This window comes from Antedon mediterranea, chromosome 8 (genome assembly GCF_964355755.1).
Source record: "Antedon mediterranea chromosome 8, ecAntMedi1.1, whole genome shotgun sequence".
Lineage (NCBI taxonomy): Eukaryota > Metazoa > Echinodermata > Crinoidea > Comatulida > Antedonidae > Antedon > Antedon mediterranea.
Window position 1 is genome coordinate 11,947,854 of NC_092677.1, and position 13,511 is coordinate 11,961,364.

General features: G+C 32.5%; 1 protein-coding gene across 1 annotated transcript in view; it reads right to left on the reverse strand.

The window, feature by feature from the left end:
* Window positions 1-13,351, reverse strand: part of LOC140057617 (uncharacterized) — a 98,624-nt gene extending 85,273 nt beyond the window's left edge. The window contains exons 1-6 of the mRNA XM_072103334.1: window positions 13,017-13,351; window positions 10,290-10,375; window positions 7,024-7,161; window positions 5,649-5,870; window positions 5,006-5,266; window positions 4,640-4,732 (exon numbers count right to left, since the gene is read on the reverse strand). Of these exons, the coding sequence (XP_071959435.1) occupies window positions 4,640-4,732; window positions 5,006-5,266; window positions 5,649-5,870; window positions 7,024-7,161; window positions 10,290-10,375; window positions 13,017-13,126 (910 nt within the window). The 5' untranslated portion in view covers window positions 13,127-13,351. The remainder of the gene's footprint in view (window positions 1-4,639; window positions 4,733-5,005; window positions 5,267-5,648; window positions 5,871-7,023; window positions 7,162-10,289; window positions 10,376-13,016) is intronic.
* Between the last annotated feature and the right edge of the window lie 160 nt (window positions 13,352-13,511).

A 13,511-nucleotide genomic window follows, 5' to 3' on the forward strand; every position in this document is an offset into this window, starting at 1 on the left:
TACAAAAGCGTTTGTTCAATAAATTTACTTTACTTTACAGGAAACTACAACCATATTATTCTGAATATAAACAAAGAGAGTAAAAATTGCAACTAAACTAGTAATATAAGGTTGGCAGTACACTACATGTTTCCAAAAAGGAAATAAAGTGAAGATGAGAAAGTCTTGAAGTTTAAAGCTCCGTTCACACTATCAAACTAGTTTAACAAAAAAGTGTGGTGATGCCCAAATATGGTAGTGATATTATATCATCATGTCCATATATCACATTGTTTGTCACATAAAGTTTGATAGTGTAGACAGTGCTTTAGAGCATCTTTTTAAAACATTTAAAGCATACATAATAATACAAAGAATAAAGATCGGCTTCTTGGTATACAGATGCCCTGCAATTAGACCAGCTTTTATGTATTAACCATGGAGAAATAATTTGTTCATGTTTAAACATAAACACTAAAAAAACAAAGTTAACAATTTAAATACTGATTATTTTAGGAACAAATTGTTTAATCAACTAACTTCAAAATATGTTATAGGATTAAGGCATGAATTACTGACTAACAGACCAATATTAACTGTAAGTCAAGTAAATATTGTGTGCTCTATTCAATCGTTAGTGTCTTTATCTTTGTGACAATCTGAACTTTTAATTATTAGGCTTTCCTGAAATCACAGTTAATTAAATAATGAGTCATTTCTAGACACGGTAACCCTTGATTAACAAGATAAAACTACAGTTAATTGTAATGTTTTTCTAAAATTTTAAATACTTCTATGTTATAAAATGATGCAATTACAAATAAATAAAATAATCAAAAGTTAGTTAACATGGTCCTTACAGCTATAAAAATGACAAAATGTGGTTTAAAATACTTTTTAAAATTAGGATGTTATGAAAGTAAACCTGTTTTTTAAAGTCTATATTGCTAAATGTTTGGTTTTTTCTAATCAACATTAAAGATATGTAAGTAAATCTTTTTTTATGTTGCTAAATGTTTGAAGCTTTCAACATTAAAGATATGTACAGCTGGGAAAAATGGAATAAACGATAGGTAGCTTCAAGCCAAATGTTATCAATTACTAGTGTGACACTTCCTAAATTTGCCAGTCAGTATGGGACCAATTGGGAAAAAAACCAGTGTGTCCTCATTTGGCCTTAGAGAACATTGTCAACTAAATTGGAAACATGTACGTCAGTCAGTTACAGGTTGCAATACTCAATATATTCTCAACAGATTCATACCATGTCAAATAACGCAATGTACAGGCTTGTTAAACATGGCAAATTAACGCCAGACAGACAACAATCATGTCACAAATTAGCCAATTTTGTCGTGTCTTTGTATTTGTGATGACAAAGGATTGAACGTATTAAAAAACAATGATATTCATTATTATTGACCCAATACTAGGTCATGTGATAAGTATTAATTTTTGACAATTTTATGATTGTCACGCGTCCACATGATTTCTATGCTAATCTCACTCAGCGGTAAGCAGTCTGTCTTTGAAATGTTATTAAGTGTGAAACTGATGTTATTAAAGTATTAGGTTCTACATTGCGAATATGTGCCAAGTTTGAAATGTACTATTACATGCAATGAAACACAAAATGAGTCGGCAATACCAGGCAAAAGTTTTTAAAATAGTGGGAAAAAATGTTCCATACACTAACAACATTTAAAATGTCTCTATTTTGGTCCATGGTCTGTGACTACCATTTTATAGGCCCTAAAATATATTTCTACACCATATAAAGCTCTGTCTACACAATCTGGTTTGACCAAAAAAGTGTGATGTGCCCAAATATGGTAGTGATATGCTTAAATATGGTAGTGATATGTCAATATTGACACATCACATTTTTTGTCACATAAAGTTCGATAGTGTAGAAAGAGCTTTAAATTTGTTAAAAATAAATTTCAAAAAGTAATTGAAAAGCATAACATGTGCTTTGTTATCCTTGAAAATATAACAACATTAGTAATGCTTTCTAGAAAAATCATTGACTCATATAATTCACATGGTCATATGATAGCGTGCTTGTATCCGGATGGCTGAATCAACCAGTGGTTTTTCCCAAACTTAGTGGCTACTTTATTTTGACATATATATATATTTTTTTTTCATATCCATCCAACTGCAAGTAACTTGCAATTTCCAGGATGGATAAACTATTTTATAATTCATCGGGCTAAAAACTAAATCTCATTTGAGGCTTAGGGAATGGAATTGAAAGAGTCGTGATTTACAACCCTGGCCCTAGGTCAGGATTGAACCCTGGACCTTGGGATTGGAAGGCAAGCACGTCAACCTCAAAAAAATTAAAAATTAAACAATATTACTCAAAAGCTTTATAGATAATTTAAATGCCATGGGCTACATATTCCAAAATAATGCCTTAATCTTCAAAAATAGGTTGTCCCTATGTTAAACTAAAATTTGATAAAGAGCAAAGAGTACCTAATTAATATTGCAATATATGAAATTGAAAATTTCAATTGCTGTATTTTTAGTTTACATATGGTACAAATTAACACTTATAATATATATATCGAAGCATTGCAAATTATTTATTAAATAATTACACTGAAGTACAAACTACCACAATCGCCCTGATCCTTAATTTCCTCGTGGATATTTACGACGGACGGGAGAGTAACGGGAGTGCAACTGTACCATGAACTAGAATTCACCTGACTGTACTACGGCTTCAGCCTTGCCCCTTCGAGGATTAAGATTGAGGACGTACCAATTTCCCGTACATGTACAACACCTAAGGGATTTTGCTTTGCTTACTGATAATTGAATACACAAAATGTAGTATCTTATTTTAATAGTAAAATGGGTTTAAATAAATACAGATTATTCATAATTTCTATTTGAACTGGTTCAATGGCTGAATAAATTAATTGAGTATTTAAAAAGAAATTATGCATTTTTTAAGCTTTTAATATATAATTACCATAATAAATTGGGTATAGGCAATTCCCATCTACACATTCTGAACACTAATAGAGTAAAATCTGAATCAATTTAACAAATTAAAAGATATATTTTCTACCTGAAAACAGTAATTTTATTATTTTGTTTATTTTTTGAGTGAAAGTTTTATAAAAACTATAAATATGGTTTATTCAAATTTTTATTTTACTCATCTTTATTTCAATAAATCTTTAAATAAAATGTTGGGATGTTGCAATTGATCATATTAACTATAAACTATAAATAATAATAATACTAAGTTCCAATTTCCTTGGCTATTCCTATTCAACATATTCAGTTGACAGGCCTGCATGCCATGTTTGTGAGGATTTTGAACAATTTAGGTCGGGTATACGATTGTAAGTCCCAAAGCCTAGTTTCCAGCCGATATTCAGGACACAGTCATCTTGTAATTCTTAAGTTTTGTAATACCAGGCAAACATGTATAAGAAAGATTAGTTAGAGTACATTAATATGTAATTATCAGTGCTTAACTACGTCTTAAATGTAGGATGCTGGGCCTTCAACTCAGGTCTCCATGCTGTGAACAAATAATCTGGTGAATTTTCTACTTATTAAAGGAGGACATAAATGGTCAATTACATTAATCATTTCCTAAAATGATTAATTGGTTTATTAATTAACCAGTTTATCACTGCTAATACATTTTAGATAAGAAAACGATAAAAATACCTTATAATTAGTAGGGACCAACAACCGGATCTTCTGGGTATACATAAAGTCAAACTACCTTGGCCTATGTTAGTGTGAGTAATGCCTAATTTGTAAATAAACCTACAATGAAGAGTATGACATAGGCCATCTAAACAAAAAGTTGCTATTAAACCATAGAGATATTATATTGTTTGAAGGTTTACATGGCGAAATAAAGTTTGCAATACACCACGTAAATTAGTTCTGAAAAGAACTGTTGAGTTTCTCAAGATATTATAGTTCACTATAAAATCTCTATGGTTAATCATATTGGCTTTCATTCTTTGTACAAAAATAGGGTACAGCCATCTCTGCAAATATTGGATACCTTTGGGCTGGCCTAATATTTCTGATTTTCTGGAAAGTCTGGCATTCCAAATGTGTTTTAATGAGAAAAAGAAAAAGTATGGAGAGTTTATGTTTTCAGTGAGTCAACTGTACTACATGCACATTTTTCACGCTGCTGCTCTAGGCCGCTACGCCCCATTAGGACTACTCAATCAGAAGCTAAAGCAAGCAGCAGTTATAGTTCTAAGGACGACAGTTTTGCGAAAATGGAAACTCCACTATAATTTATTGATTCCAGCTGCTACAGTAGACCCAAAAAACGTCTGGGAAAAGAGTCTATTAGGACATGTCATGCTAAAATTAGTAAAAGTGACAGAAATTGAGTATTCACTTCTGTAACAAAAAAATAATATTTATTCACATATAAAAAGAGAAAAGAAACCCAAAAACCATTGTCTGACAGACAATTTAAGTATTTGTTGCTTTAAATTACATTTTTTCAGGTAAAATAACTATTATGTGACAATAAAATGACACATTCAATAACATTTGAAATAAAAAAATATTTTTCAATAAGCGAGCAGCGTTTTTTGTAAGAAATATTTCTTGTTTATCTTATTCTTCAGAGTGAGAATAACATTATCAAACTTACCAACACACTGGATACCATTCGACGTTGACCTGATGACCGTACCTGGTGGGCAGTTTACAACTGGCCTAGGATTATTAATACATGTTGAACACCCTGAGAAAAAATATATACCAATAATGAATTACTGAGGAGAATGTTTTCATGAGTTGGAAGATTTGTACAAAATTCTCAAAAAGCTGAACTTGAAATAGAACAATTTGTGTGCAGTAGAACTAATACTTAACAGCATGTGATACTCAAATTAAACCAACCACAAACTAAGAATACATGCAGGTGTGTTTTAATAGTTTATTCCAATTATTTAACAAATTAAATTATTCAGAATTTAATTCCGATTCCCATAAAACTGCTCAAAAGAAAACTTACTTGTGTAAGACCTATAAAAGGGTGAGATACCACGTGTGGATGTTGCGTAACCGTTCGGTACGTATCTAGTAGCAGATCCCAATTGCCCGCCGCTCTGTGCAGCTGTATCTGAATTCAATGGGCTACCTAGTGCGTGCATCGGAAGACATGTCCTTAAATTATTCTGCAACGCATAACCACGCCGACATGTGCATTCATAACTCCCTTCTTTGTTGCTACAGAAGTGATGGCATAACCCTGCTTGTATGCACTCATCAACGTCTTACAAAAAAAAAAATACATGGACTTAACTTGAGTACTACCAAGTGAAAATACTAATATTGTGGAACATCAACAATGTTTTATACTGGATACAGGGTGGTACGGAATATCTGGGAAAGCACCAAGGTTAGAAGATTGTTGTGTAGTCAGAAATAAGTGAATCTGGGATTTTATTCAAGATAATAAGGAGTGTAAAAGTGAAAAATTCAGTTCTTTTACAATATGATATAAAACCTTTTTACACTTAAAATTTTAAAACTTAATCAAAATCATTGACTTAAAACAACACATAAATAAATCTGACTTTTAAGGATTGTGAATCCAGGTTTTAGATATGCAATTGTGAAAATGGTGTCGAAATCAAAATACTACTGTACACTACCTTGACATGACCTCATATCCGATCTCAATTCATAACCGGGAGGACACGCACATCTTGCTATACCGGCAACACGCTCACATCGATAGTGGCATCGTAGACTAGTACATGATGTATATGATGGTTGGTTAACAGGTTTGGTGCTGGTGCGTCCCTGAGAAGCCTGGTTATAGTTATCTTGTAACTGTTGCCTTTCTTCTGTTGCTGTTCGCTGGTGAACAATTCCTGAAAATTAAATTTATAAAAAGCTTACTAATTTTATTATTGTTATTCAGCTATCTGCGGACAAGTTGTACTGGGCAATACAATTGCTAACTCTTCCTCTCTCTCAACTTTTCGTAAAAAACTTAAAAATCATTTATTATCATTGTACTCAAACTAGACCTTCAAACTTTTTTTGTCATGACCTTATTTATTTTATATATATAATTATATACAAATGTAATTTTTTTTTTTATTTTACATACATCCAACAGCGATATCGCCAATTACAGGATGTCTTAAAGAGTATCGTTTATGGGTCTTGCATGACAAGAAATCTCTTCTTGCAAGATCCTCTATTAATGGTATTTTTGTATTGTCTCATTATAAATTACCACTCTTTTTATTGTATTGCATTTACCATTGATAGAAACTAATTTAATGTTGAGTTATTATTATTAGGGTTTCCTGTAAATACTACAGAAAGAGGATTTTGCTTGTTTGCCCACTTTACTACTCCCAGAACTTCACTGAAAGTTTGCCGTCTAAACGCCCCTCTCTACTCCCAAAACTCCCAAAAACAGTTTAAATCAGCGGCTGTCAACAAAAAGTTAACATTACTAAAATGCAAAAAAAAAATGTTGTTTATAAATCGGTTTTAAATTTGTTTTTTTGCTGCAAAGAATTTGCTCCCGTTTCTGCTTCAAAAAAATTGGGAGTAATTTATTGACATTATTAAAGATATGTATTGTCCCCCAAAAACATGAAAAGTAAAGATTAATTAAATCAGACTTTGAATATGTTATTTTGTATTTTCAATAAATCACTTTCATAGAAAAAAATAATGTTTTCACTTATAAAATGAGAAAATAAATGGTTAAATTCAACTAAAATCAACCAATTTTACTATTTTTTTTTTTAAATTACAGTTTTTTAGGTAAATACATTTTTTTTCCAATCCAAAGTGGATATAACTATTAGGTGATATTAAAATGGCATATTAAAAAAAAAATTTTAAGAATTATTTTTTCAGGGGGACAATACATCTTTAACTGTCATTTTCTTGTAACATGAACAGGCCTTAATACACTTTAGTAGAAGATATAACGCAGGAAACAAGCATTACCCCAGCAATATTCAACTTAATGCTTCACTAATCCTTAATTTAACAGCTTACCTGTTCGACCTTCTTGAAGAGCCCCTGAGTACTTGGGTACTGAACTTGTACATGACATACCAGAGCTGGTTTGAACGCATGTTGTACACCGATTTGGTGCAGTACAAGAACCACTACCACAACTTCCACGACACACAGCTTTAATAAAAAAGAATTGAAATCTCTATATGATGAATATTGATATACAGTAGAACCACTCGTTAGGGACGCTCCTACTCAGGGAACAACTCTATTAGGACAATATCCAATAAATAGAGTGGCACCCCTATTCAGGAGACACGTCCCCTATTAAGAGGACATTTTGGCTCTGAAGGCGTCCCCTCAATGGAGGTTCTACTGTATACTTTAAATTTTGTGTCCTTCTACATTTACTAACTTTTATTCCATAATCTCTCCACACCCACCCTCATCCCAACTCTCCTGGTACAGGAAAGCTTTCTAAAATGCACAATTGCGGTCATTTTTTTAAGTAGAATGCACTTATGCTGGAGAAACTTAAATAAGCCCAGAGTGCTTTAAGGCTAGTTCCACCAGAAAAAAGGAATTTAAAAAGTATATATATTAAATGTTTCAAATGTAGTCAATAAATTATTAAATAAAAAAAGAATAAATACATAACGGGAAAAAGAAAAAGAAACAAAATAAAAGCACAACAAGACAAAGGACAAAAATACAAGACAAAACAGGGACAGAAGGGACGAAGACTACATTAGATCCAAGATGGTGGATTTGGAGACGGATTATACATTTTAAAATTGTTTTTGTATTCTGATTTGTTTCATTCACGGTAATAGGTAGAGTATCATTCAACTGATACTAAGTATCCGTCAATGACAGCCATGTGTTTTCAGAAGAAGATGGCTACAAGAACAGTCAGTACTTTTAGAATAACACAATTACATCTTGATATGCATTTTGTCTTATTCTACCTAACGTTCTACTGTTCCAGACCACTACCCTAGTTCCCATGGAGTTCAAACGACATCTTTAACAACGTTGAGGATACTTTCCAACATTAAAAGGTAAATTTTAGGTGTTAAAAATGCAGCAAAGTTATTAAAGATGGTATCAGTATATTTATCGATACATAATATAAAATTGTGAACGTCAAGAAGCCTATATGGCAGGATGTTCGCAGGGTCTATGTCCGTAACGATCATCTAATAGGAAGTGCATAATTGTTGTATTGACACTAATACAGTAAGTTGGTTGTGTCAGAAATTGATATCCAGTTTTTAACATAAAATAGATTCCCTTGTGGTAATTTTCAAAACAAGTACTGAAAATCACAACGATCAATGGATCCAGGATTATGAAATAGGGGGTCTCAGGGCCTAAAAATGGCAAATTGTAGGTGCTTAACTGAAATTAATATCATCTTTTGCATTACAATTACCAAAATTTGAAAGCTCCGCCTATGTTGATATATAATTCATATATCGTCTTTACAACTTGATTAAAGCGCTTAACAAAAATGATTACATAAAAAGTCAGAAATTGATATTCAGTTTTAAATACGAGATTTTCAGGAAATATTGTTTAAGCGTAAATTGGGAAATTAATTACAATCTATCATCTTTAGCCATGTGTCTTGTTATTACATTTTTCAGGCCTACATTTTTTTCCCTTAGGCGCAGGTAAATCAACAAACACTTACAACTCCCTGCTTACATGCAGTGCCCTACTTAAATTTTGCTGAGATCTTACAAATTTGACCTATTTATTTATTTTAGAAATTCACACTAAAAATAATATACAAAGATATCTTCTCTAAGAAAGACTACTAATGTGTTGTAGTAGTCATTGTAATAAGTATATTATTATTGTTATAGTATTTACCAACAGTACTGAATAGTAATAATATAGTGCTTGATAAATGTTTCTAGATACTGTACTTTATGTAAGCTGTTCTATTTTTCACAACACTTGAATAAAAACCTTTTGAAAGTACAGCTGACCTCAACCAGACCAAAAGTTTTGATTGATTAGAGGGGCGTTTCTACTCCAGATGGGAAAGGTCATTGCCCAATCCATACTTTTCCTTAAAACCATTATTGGAACATGCCTGGATCATATGGATTAATTCTCTTCATTTGGGGATACATTAGGCATATTCCATTGGAAAAACAAAGGTCATATGGATACCAGCAATGGATTCTATTTGGAGATCACCTGACAAATAATTATGTTGAGAATTCTATGGTATCATCTCCACATAAATGGCATTATCTTTCCAGTATGAGCAAATTCTATAATATAGTGTCATATACTGTACATATCACAGGTGTGTAGTTACACAGTTATAAACTACGATACAGGTGTCACATGTGATAGACATCTGACATTGTATTACAGAATTACATTCACATTACATTACGTTAAGGTAGGTTAGGCTTATGGATTATGATACAAGTGTCACATGTGATAAACATATGACATTGTATTACAGAACTTGCCTATGATACTGGACAAATAATAGATAAAGTATTGGCTTGGGAATAGACCTAGATCTTATTAGTTCAACTGACACAGGGTTCCTTTAAACAGACCAGACAGTCTCATTGCTGTATTAATGTTAAGCCTGGAGTTTCCGAAGCATGGCCTTGATATGCCTACTGTGGTGGTATAGGTTTATCCTATTATTGCTCCCTGTACAATTATGTTCCATTTTAAGGTTAATAGTGGGTTTCTTCTCCCTCATTTTATTAAGTGTTTTACATTTTACATCCTTGATAAAACTAGAGGTGAAACGGATGGTCTAATGGTAGAGTGTCTCCATGTCAAAAAAGACCTTAGTCCGCTTTTAATTGTATGTATGGGCGAATTTTCTAATTTTTCCAATTACACATTATTTTATTTTTAATAATACGAATTGAATTGAGGATTTAGAGTTTGCCCTTTAAAATGCAATTTATTTTATAAAATTAAAACTTTTTATTATACATATTTCTTACAAACTGTTATTTTAAGTATCTTTTTCATCTTTTTATGTGCCCCATTTCATTTTAGAAGTACCCACTAAAATTGTTCACATCAAATTTAAGTACAATTAAGCCTCCTAGCTTAGGTAACACCATACCGGAAAGCAAAGTTCAATATATTATATGTTTTTATTGTGTGAATATATATATATAATGAATGACTATCTATTTGTATCTCCATTGAGATCCATTCGAATCTATTGTTTTTGGTATTGCATTTTCATGTATTGTTCATAGATTTAATTAAAAACAAAGAAACTCTTCTCAACATCTCCTCCTACTTACGTTGTATGCACAACCCCGATGACCTTGACTTTTGCCATCCTAAACAGCACTGGGGTCCAGCTGGACCTTGACAGACATGAGGCCCTCTATAAATAAAACAAAATAATTATGTAAATCTCTATCTACACTGTGATGTGCTCAAACATGGTAGTGATATGATCAAATATGGTATTGATATGACATCATCATGTCCATATATAGGCAAATCACATTTTTTTGTCACATAAAGTTTGATGGTGTAAAACAAGGCTTTAGATATATATATGTTATGATAATCTCCCGCTTTATTTTACCATTAAAAATTTGATAAAAAATAAACAGAGCTAATATAAAATATAAACATTTTAAAATATCACAAAATATGCAACACTCATAGATTAAAAGTTATTTTATAGAATTGTATGGTGCATGAAAAGGTTTTAAGTACCATTTATTCCATGCAATGCAGTTCAAACTCATTAAAGATGAGGAAAACACAATTGCTAAATTTTGATCAAAACTACACAGCAGCTCAAATGTTTGCAATAACTTGTTATACTTTTTAACCATAGGTCTAGTTGATAAAACCTAATCAAACTACTACAACATTATACTGTACTAAAATTATTTTTGCACCTGGATGTTATTAATTGGTAGATAAAATACTTTGTTCATGTCATCATTTGACAAAAATAACAGAAGGCAGGAAGAATTCTAATAAAAATACCTAGATACTGGCAGGTGAAATGAAAACTGTTTCAAGTCAGCACCCCTGTCTACAAAAGAACAATAAATCAAGCCTATTGAAGGGAAGGGATTGAATGGTGTAGCTGTCAGTGTGGATATATTACACACACTACAGGCCACCTGAGTTTGTTAGCTTGGCTAAACATTACAAGCTGAACACACCACAGTGGGCCTGTTGCTGTCAACAGGTATGACAGTAATCAATGTGAAAAAAAAAAAACAAGAAAGTTATACAGCTCAATTGAATAGGGTCAACTAGATTATTAAATCAATTCTCCTCAGATTCGAGTTATTTAAGATCGGGTTTTAACCAAATTAACAGTCCTCCTTAACTAGGAATTTAAAGTCTTACAAAATAATTAAATTAAATTAAAACAGAATCTAAGTATTAATTTAATACCTGTTTGCAGTTTCCATGGGTTTATGCAGCAATCATTTTTAATTTGATAAACTGATTGAATTTAAATTTATTTTGATTCTTTAGCAACTAATATTGGTATTATATTATTCCTAGGCCTACTTTTCTTAATAAGAATGTGTTGATTGACACCACCACTGGTATGTAAAATTTAATGTAAAAAGATCCCCTCCTTTAGGACACCTATATATTATTAATTTAAAAGGGTACACTTTCCAATGAACCACTACTGTTCTAACCTATTTATTAAATATTATTTATTAAGACGGACATTTTCTTGGGTTGGGTTCTCGCATGATGTAGGTATAAAAATATATATATAAAAATATTGTTATACCATGGGTCCTTGGGTATCCCCTTTTCTTTCTTTGGAGGTTCTAGTTATAAAACTGGCAGAACATTTATTTTTATCTTTTTTTAGCCTACTACGCATTACTAGTCCTGGACCTTATGTAAGCCTACTAAGGGTATGTTCACACACAAGCGGTAAGGTAATCCACGGATTAAAATGCTTAGGTGTTCACACGTACGCCGTTCGTTATATTAATGAATATCGTTGAACAGAGAAGTCTCGCGACAGTATCCCGAAAAACACTCTGCTTTTGGCTATTTTTTACTTTAATTTCACCCTAAACAATTCATGCGCTTTTAATCGAAGAGCAGAGAGTAGCTAAATAGCTGTGTTTTTATATCAGCAATCAAATTTACAGTAAAAAACAAGAATAATAATAATAAGGTCAAAATAATTCAATCGTCGCTGGAGTTAGCTCCGAGGCGTTAGTTAAGATGGGGTACGTAGCTGACAGACGCAGCGTAGTGAGGTGCGTTATTAACGCCACTCACTGCCTAGTAGTTCACATGCAAGGCGTAGGCTAAGCAAGGCGACGGCACGGCTTACGCCATACGTGTGAACAGGCTCTGAGCTAGGCATTCTTGGACACACTTGGGCCACCACATATCGGAAAGCAAAATAAAAACATAGGCCTAGCTAGGCTAGGCCCTACTACTACTAGGCCTAGGCCTAGGCTAGGCTAGTAGGCCTGGCCCTAGTGTAGTAGTAGAGTAGAGGCCACCCTATGTTTAGGTCCACTCTATCTAGCTAGCTAAAAATGTAAGTAGATCTGACTGTGACTTACTATTATCTCACTAAAAGAAACACGTGTGTGTCAAACATGTTTTATTGATTAAGGCAATAAATTAGTCAAAAAAACCTGGGTTATATTAATAAAACAACCCAACGTAGGGCCAGTGTTGGCTACACACTGAATATTCATAATAATCAGATCTCTCTCTGCGAATTTTTTGTGCGGATATTCTTCCGACGATTTTGATTGGTGCACGTTTTTCTAGGTGCACACACGTACGTACGTACGTGGCCTGGTCGTCGGCGGATACTGGATTTGATCTATCAATTTTAATCCATAGAATTTATCAATAAACAACTTCAATCTTTTCAAAGTTCAAAAAATCCTAAATTAAACAAATGGGGCTATATATTATAATAATTATTAGGCCTACTAATAACACACTTAAAATTAGGTACGATATCGACTTATATCGATAGCATCGATTAATTAAATTACCTTTTTATATTTCTGACATTTCGATAAAGAATTTTATCCTCGGCTGATAAAGCTCCCACAAACAGAAGAACACAAAATAGTAAATTCCGGAGATTCACAATGTTAGACATTATTGTCAAAAGTGAAAAAGGGGAATCCCCTATACGAGATTTCCAGCACGTTTTTGGTATATTCCGAAGTTGTTAAAAAAAACAAATTATCCAAACAATTTCTACAGCTTTTTTCAAAACAAAAAATGTGCTATTTTAAGATAATAGTGACATTATTGAGTAAAATGCGAACTTCTTGACAAAATCCAAGAATATCCTGGGTTTTGCATGCAGACCTATCGTTTCTTATCGCCGCAATTCACTAAATGACAATTTTACGCACTCTACACCAATAAACGATCAGCAATCACCTCCCAGGTTTACTCATAGACCAGGTCAAGGGTCATATTTGACAGGGAAAATTATACCTACTATGGCATTGAAATCTGATCTAGGCTTCCTTTAC